This window comes from Manis javanica, chromosome 12 (assembly GCF_040802235.1).
Source record: "Manis javanica isolate MJ-LG chromosome 12, MJ_LKY, whole genome shotgun sequence".
NCBI classification, from domain to species: domain Eukaryota; kingdom Metazoa; phylum Chordata; class Mammalia; order Pholidota; family Manidae; genus Manis; species Manis javanica.
This window is the reverse complement of record NC_133167.1, coordinates 25,947,286-25,961,426: the sequence shown is the minus strand read 5'-3', so window position 1 is coordinate 25,961,426 and position 14,141 is coordinate 25,947,286. Positions and strand designations below refer to the sequence as shown.

The following is a 14,141-nucleotide window of genomic DNA, read 5'->3' as shown; positions in this document are numbered from 1 at the left end:
GACCATTTACATGTCTCACTTTGAAAGGACTTAAATGCCCTTATGAACTAACTCCTGGCTGCAATATTTGGTCCCATGGAGACAGAGAAAGCAGCAGCTAACAACAAAAAGAGTTGTTATCTCTATGTTAAATTAAACTCAGATCTGCTTAATATTTTGGCCAACTTGTACCACAACTATTTTGGCCCTTTCCGCCACCCCAAAGCCTTTGTGGCCAAAATGTACCATTGTGCTGCTGTTTGACACTGTGTGCCAGCAGGCCTCTGTGCCAAAGCCAAGGAACACCCTTCCTTTGTAGGTTTTGGGGTAGCAGGAGATAGTTGCTAATTCCTTTTGTGACCACTGACTAAGAGCTGAGTGGTCAACAATTTGGTAAATTATATACACACCTAAAATGTCAGCTGCTTCAGATTTTTGCTCTCTATCCTTCCAGCCACTGAAGGGAACCTTTTCAGGCTGAAGGCAATTCTAGAAAAGATGGGTTTCCTAACCACATTCTGTGGGAGGGATGCTAGTACAACCAGGCATGCAGGATCCCGGGCAGCAAAGACTCATTTTTGATAAATGTATATGCCAATGATTCAAACCAATGAAAAGGGACAGGAATTAGAATTAGTCACAGCTATGAACACACACACACACACACACAAAAGGGTGTGGGAGGAGAGGGAGAGAGAAGCTTTACCACAGAAGTCCTTTTTGGAATCAGACGAACTATAAATACATAAACACATACTGACACAGGTCAGCCATAGCTATGAATATATAATGTGCTAAGTCCAAACTTTTGAAAAAGAAAACAAAAAGCAAATTCATAGTATCACAAGTCCATATGTAATTAGCCTGCTTTTCATTTGGATTGTAATATATTCTGTGGGTTATCCAGTTCTTTGTTTTAGAATTTTGCTGTGTTTGACGACTACAGGGGTCACTGGATTGGACAGAATGGAAATGTTTTCACTGCCACGCAGTGGCTGAAACAGATGTGGAGAACTTTAAGGGCTACGGCCTATTGTGGGAACCTGGGCAGGAAGCTGGGCCTGGCCCTTATAATCACAGCACCTACACTGAGTTTCCTAGGCACTGGGGTTTTTGCCATACATGGTGCTGGCACTCCGAGGCTAGTGAGAAGTGCATTTACCTGCTTCTCTTCCCCTCTTCCCTGTGATTCCCTCCTTCTACCTGGTGTAAGACTTGGAGCTTCAGCAAAGGTGGGGTTTGGCCTTGCTGCCAGGTTGATCTCAGTATCAGTTTGTGTCTAGAAATAGAGCATGTTAGTGCTGTAAGGAAACAGCAATGGTGTAGTGGTTCAGAGTATGTGCAGGGGATTCAGGCAGCTGTTTTATTTGTTAGTTTTGATAAGTCTGAAACACTTCATACAAAATTGATAAAGCAGAAAGGGTGGTTGTGCTAGAACAGGACGGCTTAGGTTTGAATCCCAGCTTTTCCCCTTTACCTAGATGACTTTGGGTGAGTTCATCTCATTTATAAAAGGTGAAAAATAGTACCTATCAGGGCTGTTGTGGGGCTAAAAACTGAGATAATCCATGCAGATTTGGAATAGGATTTGGCCTAAAGTAACTCTTTAATAAAAGTAACATTTTCGAGCATGCAGCAAAAAGTATCTATTGTTAATCTATTTAGTACAACTCATTTTATAGACAAAGATTTTAAGCACAGACATGTGACTCGGTAAAGGACAAGCCATTGTCATTGAGCGTTTCCTGAATATGCCCCTCTCTCCCCGTGACTAAAGGCTATGAAGCACAGAGGTCCCTCGCCTTCCGTGAGATTGTGCCTTACCAACTTGGGCATGAAGCAAGCAAAGGATCCTGGCCCTTTCTAGCTCCTTCTGTCTGTTGGTTGATCAGTCCCCACCCCCAGCAGGCAGAGAAAGGAGAAAAAGGTGAAACTCAAATTGGTAGTTTTATTACCTGTGATGCCCTAGACTACTTTCTCTTTGCATCCTTGACCTCTGCTCCAGCTAAGAATCTGTTCCCAAGATCCTTCCCCTCATTTCTTTTTTTCTTTATATCTAGACCTTAATGGTGGCCCATTCTTTTTATTGTTCCTATGCACACCTGAGCTGCAGCAGGCTCTCTGCTGTTAGCCCAGACACAAATGGTAACTCTTAGTTTACCAGATAACCTGATCAGTGCTGCCCACTAGACGGCATAACCACTAGATAACAAACCCACTAGGTGATACATTACCTTCTACACATTTTTATTGGCCGACTTTTGGGTGCTGGGCACTATTCTAACTACCTTGGATTGTAAAGTATTAAGACAATTTATCTGTCTTCAGGGAATATATAAAATCAGGGTATTTCAGTTGTTTATGTGAGCTGTCCTTCAGATCATTTGTAAAATGCTTAAAACTGTTATTTAATGACAAAAAGCCAAAACATTAGTTGACCTCTGGCAAATGGAAATCTTGCCATTTGTCACTTAGAACAGAAGCGGCTGAGGTCTGGCTCTAGTTCCAGGTTCCTTGCTGTGCCTGGAGCCTGGCTACTTTATGAACACTGGCTAGGAAACTCCAGAAAGTATACATATGCAGAATGGCTTCTACAATGTAATCGTTTCTAAGGATCATAAAATCATGGAACCTCCTAGAGCTGGAAGTGGCTGTAAAAATTGCTTAATTCAAATCCTCATTTCACAAATGAGGAAATTTTAAGACCCAAGAAGTAAAGTGATAAAGGCAGTTTCTATCCAAATATGCTTCTGGTTCTCCTCTTGAGAACTGATACAGTATAAAGCCAAAACGGGAGAAAAAAGTGGTCCAAAGTTGAAGGAACTATATGAAATTGTCATTTAAAGACACCCTGTATCTTTAACACATGGGTTAACAGGATTGAGAGTAATCTATATGACCTTAATGCAGGGTTAAGTTAAAACTCTATTAAAAAAAAACAAAAACAAACTCAGCTCTTATAAAGCCATGAGAAATGATAAGAATGGGGGTATTTTCAGAGTAAGCTGTGTTTTCCCTCCAGACTAATACCTAATAGAACACAGGCATTCAGAGAGATGCAGGGAGTTTAAACACAATTCAGCCATCAGTTAATTCTAAGAGTAAAAGGCCCTTCAGCTCAGCTCCCTTCCACCTCAATGTTAAAAGAAGCTAGAAAGCCAATTATGCTCACAGCGGGGCCTCTCCCCTAGTGCAGGGGAAGAATGTACTGCAAATTCTATGTGTGCTTTACAAGCTAGTAAAACTATAATTGCAGGTGGGCAGGAACATGGGTTCTCTCATTGCTGCCAACATTTCAGTCTTGTAAGCTCCACCCTTCTATAGCTGAGGAAATAGTATGGACATGTTTTTCTTTTTTGTAGCACCAAAAATGTGTATTCTATGATTCTACAAAATTTATAGGAAGAATGTTTTTTGTTAAAATTGACAAGACTTCTGTGCACAACCCACCAAAAGGGCATGTATTCTTCAGAGAGACAGGTGCCGAAGGTGCCTACCTTTTCAGGGAAACCAACACCCACCTCCTGGTCCAAGCTCTGGAGGCCTCTCTGCAAGACTAAAGGAAGGCCGTGAGGCTGGGAGGGGAGGTCCCACTGCCTGGTGGGGAAGTTTCGGGGGTCTCAAGGTGCCAATGCCCTGTGGGCCACTGGGGAGGTCTGGTCTAGGACCACCATGGAGGCAAGAGGAAGCCTGCTGGGGCTTCCCCCTGCCCAGGGACTCTCCCTGCCTGGGTTCCCCCTGCCCAGGGTCTCTCCACTTTCTTTACCAAGCCACTGGCTACAGCCAGATCTGGTGGCCTAGATACTTGCAGAATCTGAGGGGCAAAACTGGGGTACAGCAAATATTACTTCTGAGGTAAGGGCAGTGGTCTAGGGTGTGCAGATGCAGTGTCTTGGAGAAGCTAAAGAAAGCCACAGGGAGCCAGTATGAAAGGGCCACATCTCATAGTAACATCAATACCAGCGCCTGTACCACTAGTAAAGCCTGAATCATTTAATGTCTACATGTCAAACAGAACTCTAAGTGCCTTACATGTACTAACTCCTCCAAGCCTCACAACCTTTGGGGGAAGGTACTGTTCCTATTCCCCACCTCAGAGGTGAAGTGCTTCTAAAGAGAAGAGACTCGCCCAAGGTCACCTAGTGCGTCTGGAATGGGCTGGCATTCGAATACAAATGGCAGAGCTCCAAGGCTCCAGTTATAACCACTGTGCTGCCCTAGATCAGGTACCACCACACTTTTGGAGACCTTTGCTCCAGACAGGAACTTCATCCCACATTGGCCTCACATTGGCCTGCCTGTCTCCTAAAAACTGCTGACAACCATCTTAACTTTGATTTCTATTTAATTTCCCACCTGACAAAGCTGTGCCAGCAGGAGGGAATCTGATGATACCTTTTGAATATGATTTATGAACCAACAGTTGGAACAGAGGGCTTCCTTGCTATCACCTGACCTTGGTCTTTAGCCTTCCTAATGTTTGCACTGCTGCCCTGACCTTGCAAAGTGACCTGGAACAGCTTGCCTGTTTCTTTGTGTGTGTCCATGTTCAGAGCCCAGCTGTCAGCCTGCGCAAGTATGTCAATTAGTATCTCAAGGGTTTGGGATGGGGTCTGCAGTCTTTTGAGGAACAGTCTAATACTAACCTCCAAATTCCTTCTCGTAATTGAGCATTCATTAGTTTGATGGAACAAAAGCAGGCATTCTGTATTATAAAGCAGAGGTCAAAACCAATAGCTGTGTTTTGTTTGGCCTGCAGAGTGTTTTAATATTGAGAAATTTCACATAAAAATATGGATTTCTGGCTTCTCTTAGAAAACAGAAAGAGAGGACAACTCTGGGGCTACTGAGTAACAGCTGTCCCCAACAGAGGGGACTATGCCCTCTGGCTTCTCATCATAACCTGAAGTCTCACCTTGGGCCAGTTTAGGGCACAGATACTACTTCCCTGGCCTCTGCAGGAATCTGTCAGCATAACCCTGTTCTATAGCCTTACTTCCCTCCTTTAAAATGCAGGCTGGAGTGGCTCGGCTGTCCCTCTGAAGGTCTGGTGTACTATTACAGACCTGGGAGACGATGTGCTCTGAGAGGGCAGGTGCTGGGCCTTTTCCATCCTATCCCCAGCATCTGGCACAGTAAGTACCTGGTACATAATAAACATTTATCACTTTTTTCTTATATGGATGAATAAATGAATGACTGGCTCTCAGGAAGGGAGTGAATTTCTGAGTGACAAGAAACCTGTTCAACGGCTACAGAGGTCCAGGCTCACTGGTGCTTCAGCAGCTTTCTGAATGACCGATGCTGCTCCCCCACCTTTCCTTTATTTGTCCCATAAAGATGGCCCCTACTGTCCCAAATGATTTTGAACCTTGTTTAAAATTCTAGGGGCAAATGTGTTGATGGTTCTCTAGGATTTAGCCAAAGATGAAAATAAACAATATGAAAAGCTGCCCCACTCAGCCTTCTAATTTTTCCTCAGAAAGATGGGAGTGATATTACTAAAAACAGCAAGTTCCAAATGTAGATGGACATGCAAGCCACTATCACATGCAGTCAATGACTGCAGCTAGACACACATGCTAATACCATCTTGTGAGGCTGCTATATTTTCTGGTTCCATTTCCAGAGCATCACCAAATGAATGAACTCTGTGAAAGTGCTAGAAACTTCCTCACCTTCAAATTAAACAGAGTGTTTTGGTGACCCCTTTGGCCTCTGGTCTAGAATGGTTGGCATGAGGCACCAAGGGGTGAAACCCACCAGACATCACTAAGTTAAGCAGCATTATGGGCAGCCTTTACTAGACGTTTGTGGTACACAGGCAGAGTACAGGAGTTTGACCATAATCAGTAAGAACCACTAGGCCTTTTCTGAGAAAATGGGTCCTCTCAACTTCAGGGCTCCGGGTGCCCAGTATGTGCATAATAAACCTCTGTTCAATAAATGGATGAATATGGAGGAAACACCGAGTCAGGAGTTTGGTGACAGAGAATTGGGCTCACGTTTCAGGAGCACAGGTGGCATGGAAAGATTATAAACTCTACTCTTTGCCACTCTAGGATGGAGACTATCATAGATTTTCATTTCTGAGGAAAGTGAAGTGATCCCATCATATTTATTCCATGAGTATTTGTTGAGACAATTTATCAAAGTAATCCTGAAGCATGCAGGCAGAAAGTTCTTCAGAAATGTTAAGATCAGTAATGAAACTTTCTCCTGCTTGACCCCATGACAGAAACACCATGGATTAGGCCATTGAGGGGTCTGAGGCCTGAAAGTCCTCTGCCTACTCCACTCCATCTGGCTCATGTCTATAGGCCCTTGCACCTCAATTCAGAATCACAGCCTCTAGGAAGCCTTCCCTGACCGTTGTTCAGTCACCAAGTGTACCAGTTACCACTGCTACAAAACAAATTACTCCAAAACCTACTGGTTTTGCTTTTATTTATTTTATTCTTAGGTTCTGTAGGTCAGAAGTTCAGGCAGGACACAGTGGAGATGGCTTGTCTCTGTTCTATGATATCTGTAGCCTCTGCTGAGAAGACCAAGGGGGTGGTAATCATCTGGAGGTATCTTCACTCATGCCTGGAGGTTGATGACTGTCAACCAGGACTTGGCTGGGCTTTCAGCTGGAATGACTGCATGCGGCCTCTCCATGTGGTCTCTCTGCATGGGCTAGTTTGAGCTTCCTTACAACATGGTGGCTGGTTCCAAGATGGACATCCCCAGAGAGCATCAGACTGAAGTTGTATCACCTTTGATGACCTAGCCTTTGGTCACATAACATCACTCCCGTGGTCACAAGCCCACCCAAGTTCAGGGAGAGGGAGCAGAGACCCCACCTCGCAATGAGAGGAAAGTCACAGCGTAAGAAGGACGTGTAGGATGGGAGATAGGGCTGCCCCCATTGCTGCAAAATATTATCTGGGTTAGATGTACTTTCCAAGTACCCTGTATTCAACTCCACTGACTAAAAAAATGCTTGTTTGCTTTTCATTAGACTGTGAGCTCAGGGAAGGGACTGTGAGTTATTCACCCTTGCCTCCTCTGTTCCCAGCACAGCGCTGGCACGCAGAAGGCATTCAACATCTATTTCTCAGACTGAACTGAGTAGAAAGGAGGAACCAGAAGGATTCCTGGGGCTCCCTTTCATGCTGGCTGTTGGTGGCATAAGGGAAGTTTGACTGGGGCAACAGAAGAATTTTGAGGTAAAAGTACCTCAACACTTTTCTGGGGCCCAAGGCTATTTCCTGTGAGTGTATCACACATGACGGGAACTTTTACTTCCTTATGCCTGTCAAGTTGTATATAGGAAGTAGCTACAAGATTCATAATTAACTTCATATTTCTCTTGAGTTTTTTAAAAATAATTTTTCCCCTTGGTAGCTCTGCAAGCTTGAGATTACTCAAGAGTCTGTGTGTCTTTTATACATACATACTCATATGGTACAGCAGAAAGAGCACTGGACAAGGAGTCAGAAAACCTCAACTTCAACCTTGGTTCTGTCAGTGGAAGCTGTGTAGCTCCAGAAAGACAGCTACTTTCTCTAGGTTTCAGTTTTCTTGCCAACAACGTGGGTATGAAATCTCCTGCCTATCTCACAAAGTTGTACTGGGAATAATGCTTCTTAAATGATAAAGCAACATACAAATATGAGATGCTATTATTACAGGATAAGGTGCTTTTAAAACATGATCATACATTCTTTGACATGCTTCCTTTTGGAAGATAAGGTCTAATTCTCCTCTCCTTAGATGTGTGCCTGACTAGTGATTTATTTCAAATGAACAGAATGTAGCAGAAGTGAAGCTGACTTCCAAGGCAAGGTCCTAGAAAGGACAGCTTCCCCTGGCTTTCATTCTCTCAGATCACTCACAAGCCAGAGATCATGCCACGAGGACACTTAGGCAGCCTGCAGGGAGGCCCATCTCGGGGTGGGGAGCGGAGGCCTCCCACCAATGCCCAGCACCAACCTACTGGCCATGGAAGTAACCCACCTTGGAAGCAGACCCTCTAGCCCAATCTGGGCTTCTGCAGGTGGCTGCAGCCCTGACCACCATCTCAACTGCGACTGGACAGACCCTGAGCCCAAGCTACCTGTCTAAACTCTCAAATTCATGACCCACAGAAACCATGGGAGACAATGAAGTGTTACTTTTAAGAAATTACATTTTGGGGTAATTTGTTATACAGCAATAGATAACTAATATGAAGAACTATGTCCAACTAGCCAACCAATGGTATGGCAGGCATTTGTTTCTCTTACAATGTGATAGGTCAGTTTTCATCCACATTCTTTCTTGCCTACTCCTAGTGACTAATAACGTGTGAAGCGGCAGGCTGAGGGGTCAGGGAGAGGAGAGTACAATTTCACCTCTGGTAAGATTGACACTAGCCCTACACTATCTTTAAGTAAAATAGGCCCTCACCTCGTCAGTATTATAAGTACTATAACTGCTATTTTTTATAAGTGGGAAACAACAATAACACAAACCCCAAATCAACAGCAACAAACGACTGTTGGAAGTCAAAGCAGAAGTGGGGGCCAGGAAATTGGACCCACAGGACAGTGAGCCCGTACTGACAAAGCACCAAACCAATTCTGTGGCTACATGCTAATCTATTACCATACTGTTTATACTTGAGGAGCTCTGGAATCCTTATCTTAACCAAGCTCTTTCTCATCTAGAGGACAAAGATATCTATTCAGTATTTAAAATACACAGTTTACCTTTCTGGTCTGGTTTCCCAAGAAAGTAGTAACTTGCCCTCTGCTCACCACAGGCTCTGTGGCAGTCCCTGCCCGCCCTCCCCAGTCCTCTACTGTGTCTGCAGACCAGGTGTGTGGACGCAGTTGGGTGTGGTGCCTGGTCTGCAGGCAGACAAAGTTTTCCCTGGGCAAAGACTAATCAGCTGACATAAAGAACAGTTTGCATCACCGCCTTGTTAATCTCCTGCTTTAACCCACTCAGCTAACTGGCATCAAAAAGCCAGTAATCATGATCAGCAGGACTCCATGGCTAAAAGGCTTCTGGGGAGGAGTCAGAGGACCTGGGCTCCAGCTCTGGCACTTAGCAGTAGTTGTCACGCCTCCCTTCCTCCCTTCACATCAGATCTCAAACACCCTGGGAGACCAAACGTGGGGCAGGAACTGTTCACTGCCTGTTCAAGATATACCTACTCTCCTGAGATATGGCGACTTTCCATTTGCTCTGCTGCCAACCTGCCAGTCCTTCAAAGAACAACATGCAATCGCTTCCCTTCATCCCTGAAGCACACACATTCACTTTTCAAAAATCCACTAATTTAAAAGACATGATTTGTCCCTTAAATAACTTATGGTCCTCTTTCCTAACTCATTAATTGGTTGGAACAACCCTGGCTAACAGCTAACAGATTTAGTGATGTTTTAATGGAGACCTCTTTCTTGTCTCACCCCAATTACTCTCAAGGGCTGCTGAAGGCAGTGATGGCTACTGTGGACACAGGCGCTGGCCATGGAACATGCTTTGTGTTTCTGTTTGTTAAATCTGAATGCTCCTAATTAGTTACCCTGCCCACTACTGCCTGGAGGGACAATGATGCAGGAATCAGGGGTGCTGAGAGGCTATGGATACAGGCTTTCTGAGGCCTGAGAGCTGCTGACTTGGCTGTGAGCACAAGGCGCTGTGTTCCTGCAGGCTGAGGATTCAAAGACGTCAGTCCCCATGTGAATAAAGGTCGTCACCTGTTACTTCTTTGGTGAAAGGGCAGCTGTGCTGAGGGCCCACTTAGGCTTGGCCTTTGTCTGCTGACTCTGAATAAAACCTACAGAGAACAACATTCTCTGGTTCTGTGTTTGGTGGGGCAGGGTCATGCAAAATAACTCACATCACTTTCTTAAAGAATTCAGCAAAGTGTTTTTAAAAAGTGGCCTCGAAGTACCTTAAACACTACCTTTTGGTGACTGCACTCACCGGCCAGAAAATCTTCATGGTAGAACCACCATCTGCACTATTTCTTCAGGAACCAATTCTGGTAAATGTTTAGGTCACACAAATGACAATTCCTAAGTTCTGTGGGTATGGCAGTTAGCAAAAAAGTTAATTGAACAGTTAGCTAGCTATTCAGGAATATTTAGTGTTCCAAAAGTCTGCAACAATGAACAACTCATTATAATTCCAATACATAAAAAATAGGGATTTTTATTTGGTATTAGAATTCTGTGTGGTGGTGTTTCACACAGCAGTATTTCTAATTTTTTTTTTAGGAGCTAATGTTAATTATTTGCTTTTCTTTTGGGGACAGTAAGTGCTAGACTTCAGGGTAATATGCAAGTGTGTGTGTATCCATCCATTCATCCACTGATTCCCTGAACACTTACATGCTCAGTTGCTTAGTATGTGTTTATTGCTTCAGCATAAAACAGCTCAGACTGTTCTATGCAACTCCGGAAAGGCAGCATGCATGTGATTTACTTTCTCTTTTTGTGGCTCTTGAGTGCTATGGGTCCTCCATTCTGGCATCCTTCCCACATCACATACCCTTACTAAGCATCTGAAATTCCAGACTTTTCCATCTTTTTTCATCATTGAACTTATCTGTTGAAGTCTAAACCTCAAATATCATCCTGTGCTTTCAATTTATTAGTAAGAAAAAAGAATTTGTACCCAAATAAAAATTTATCCCCAGATAATATTTTTCATATTAATTAGAATCTAAATTGCCTTAATCTGAAGTGGGGTCTAGTTTGGAAATGTAGGGCCTGGGGAAGGTGAACAATGGGGAAATCAGCTCCTCAGCTGGTCCCACAGAGGGGTGTGAATGTTGGGGGGGTGAGGGTGGGAGGTGGAGGGAGTGGACGGCAGGGGCCACTCTGACTGCCTCACCCATGGGATCACCCAGTATCCTTTCTCATGAATCACATATAAATAGAATCATTCAATGCTTACCTTACATATGCCCCAAAGGTGAGTAAAACCAGAAGAGTTAGTCATTAATATACATTTTAGGTTTTGTCACAGGAGCACAGGTAGCCAAAATTTAGAAGTTAAATCTGACTTTTCTTTTCAGCAAGTAGAAGTAACTTTAGAACTCATATCGCTTACCCTCTGAGGGCTGACATATTAATCCAGGGCTCTGATTTGTTCCTTAGGAGCAACTATGAGCTCTTGAGCACACTGACTTACTATACCAATGCATTCTGGTAAAATGTGGAACCCTTACCGTGTTAAACCAGCCAAGGGGATGTGAGTAAGGAGGTCATTTGCCGCGTACTCTGCAGGGAAAGGGGAGAGCTGCTCCGGGAAGTTACTGCCCTGAGTATGTGTCTCTCCCTGCTGTCTCCCTGGAGCATGTCTTTCTCTTGTATTCCTACCTTAAAGCCTTCCCCTGGATTTGTGGTACTGTTGGATGGACTGAAAATAACAGAACACAAATTTTTCTCTACTTCTCTTTCTCAAAGTATGAAATCAGGAAAAAGCTCTTAAAAAGCAGTACCTCTGCTTTCCCATTCAAAACCTGCACCAATACTTGTCCATTTGTTCATGTATGCTTAGTCATCGCCTGCCACATCCTTTATGAGGAGCTCTTCTATCAGTTCAAAAACCACGAGGCATTCATGCCTCCTCAGAGAAAGCTTTTCTTCATAAGATTTTATTTTAAAAAACACCTAATGGTATACTGTTAGATTTACATTCAAAGAGCATGGATTGAATGTTTTTCTAACAATATCTACTTTGTTGAACAGAAATACACCTGAATTCTAAACTTAAGAAATGAGTGATTCAAGTCAGTGTACCTCCAGGCTCTAGGATTTGGGGAGCCTCTGCCTCTGCCTTCTCCCTTTCTTGGCCCTGCTCCAAGGCCAGGAGGAATACTTGACTCTGTTTTACATGTTACAGTGATGTCATCTGATTATAGTAAGATAATGACTATGTGTTGTTCATCTACTGCCTTTACAAAGTGCTAGTAAAACCCAGCAAGCAACTTAATCACTGGTGAAATAAACAGACAATTAGGGACTTAGCACCAACATAAGCTACAAATTTTGCTAATGATTGGTACTCATCTGTTAGTGGGCAGGAGCTGCAGCTCCCATAACAACTGGAGGGAGTTCCTTTTGTTAAGAAGTACCATTCTGTGCTATTTATTTCCTTATACCCAAGTATACAATAGTAAGGGGAAATGTATGCCAGTAAATTCAAATAATGAGAAAAAGGGAAAAAACTTTGAATGGAACATCAGAAGCATTACAGTAGCTTGAAATCTTCAGCCAAACTTAATTGAGTCCATCTTCTAAAACTTTAGGAATTGTTATGTATAAAAATGAAAACCAGAGAGAGAGATTAGGTGGCAAACTTCTTGGTAACCAGAATTCTTTCAGCATTTTTATTTTAGGTATTATTAATGTTTTATACACTGTATTATTTTAAGGTTATACATACTTAAATTATAAATCCCCCTTTACCATGTTTGTTAAATTCTTATCTTTTTTTCCTCTTTGGAGAGGAAAATGTTTACATTTGTTTTTTAAATGAAAGCTAATGGGAAAAATCAAATTCATTTTAGAGAAATTTGTAGAAAGGAATCTATGCCTTTAGGAATGATATATTATCATTATTCAAGACCTTTAACTCTTCAGTTAGTTTATCTTCCTCTCCCCTGCAAAATTTATAAACTGAAATTCATTTTTCTATAGGTATTTTATATGGTAGAAAGGTGCTTTTATTTTAGGAGTCCTTTATTTTAGGAGTGAGGTGGAAAATGAAATGGGGGGAAACTTGTGGGGCTGACATGAAAGAGAATGAGGAAGCAGCCAGCCAGAGGCCGAAATGGTACAGAACCGCCCAGCCGTCAGGCCAGTTAGCCTGCAGCGGCTGCTTTCACAAAGCAATAGTATTTGGGTTTTTTTTCTCCTGTGTTCCCTTCTCTTATATATTTGCAAGAACGGTTCAGATACAGAAAACATGCCTGAAATCTACTCAGAAACTGAGGGAAAACAGGAGGGAGGACGGCCGCTCAGTAGTGATAGCCTCGATGTAGACAGATCAAATGCTAGATCCAATTTAACCCACCTCAGGCAGAAAAAGTAATTGAGTTAAACTTCCTCTAAATATGGTAAGTTTGGGGATCTTAAAGCCAGGCACAAAGAATCAGGTTAGGGTTAGTTGTTGAGTAAATGGATGCCTGAGCTCTAGACGCCCCCTCCCACAGGGAGTTTGATAAGCTGTTGATTGCCTCCATCACTTTACTACTGAGACTGAAAACTGATTAAGCTGCTTATGGGGCTCTGGGGGCTAATGGCCTGGCCCACCAAGAATACCGCTGCCACTGATTTAAGTAAGCTGCTTGGCATGTATGGTTTGATTATTACAAGGGGGAGAAAAAAAGAAAAGGAAAAAAAAAAAAGGCAGCAGGGTATAGGAAAGTTTTAAAGAGCAGGATCTACTATGCCAAATGGACACACTACTTTGACACCCTAAAATGAATATGGAATTACTCTGATTCTTTCTCTTCATCTGGTATCAAAAAGGCTTCCTCAAAGAGTACTCACTGTAGATCCCACCTATTCTATTTTAAACCTCCTTTTTAAGAGTATGTCGGGGCCTTTGAACACACTTCTCAAGCAATAAGTCTGGGTCTTCTAATGCTATGATCAGGTAGAGTCTTAGAAAATAGATAAATGCTATAATGAGTATTTGAATTGATTCTTCCTCTTGAATGCCACTGGGCAATCATAATTAAAAAATATATCCCTTTCTACCCCAGATAGCAGACCAAGGCTGCTTGATTATGTAGTAAAGGGCAGGCAAGACTGATGGAGCGGGTGGGAGCTGCTATGTGCAAATAGGTTAAACTTGATGCACACATAGAAATTAAAACCCTAGTATTCTCTCAGATACCTCCAACTAAATGCTGTAAGATGATTTCTGCCATTTAAAATAACTTTCCTACCCCGCAGGGACATAGAGAACATAAAAGTCTTACGTTTTAATTTATTTTAAGGTTATTTCTTTTTGTCTTGAAAAATGACTGAAGTATCTGAACCAGTTTTGACATTGACCTCATTCCGTCTGGGTAAAACAACCAGAGAGGCAAACAACCACAAACAAAGTACAGGACCACAGCAGTTTGAGGTGTTCTGAGAGTTTCCACGATTATTTCTTTTAACGGACTC

General features: G+C 42.8%; 1 protein-coding gene and 1 long non-coding RNA gene across 7 annotated transcripts in view; one reads left to right on the top strand and one right to left on the bottom strand.

Moving 5' to 3' along the window:
- The window catches only part of PLEKHM3 (pleckstrin homology domain containing M3), a 176,574-nt gene that overhangs the window by 55,839 nt on the left and 106,594 nt on the right, over positions 1-14,141 (bottom strand). The window contains exon 7 of one of the 5 annotated variants that reach the window (XM_036994995.2): positions 1-14,141. This exon is cut by the window's left edge and continues 14,528 nt beyond it. The exons of the other annotated variants lie outside the window; for them this stretch is intronic. Coding sequence (XP_036850890.2) covers positions 13,971-14,141 — 171 coding nt within the window. The 3' untranslated portion in view covers positions 1-13,970. 5 annotated transcript variants of the gene reach the window in all.
- LOC140844971 (uncharacterized) overlaps positions 1-14,141 on the top strand; it is a 107,919-nt gene that overhangs the window by 71,414 nt on the left and 22,364 nt on the right. The window lies entirely within an intron of this gene.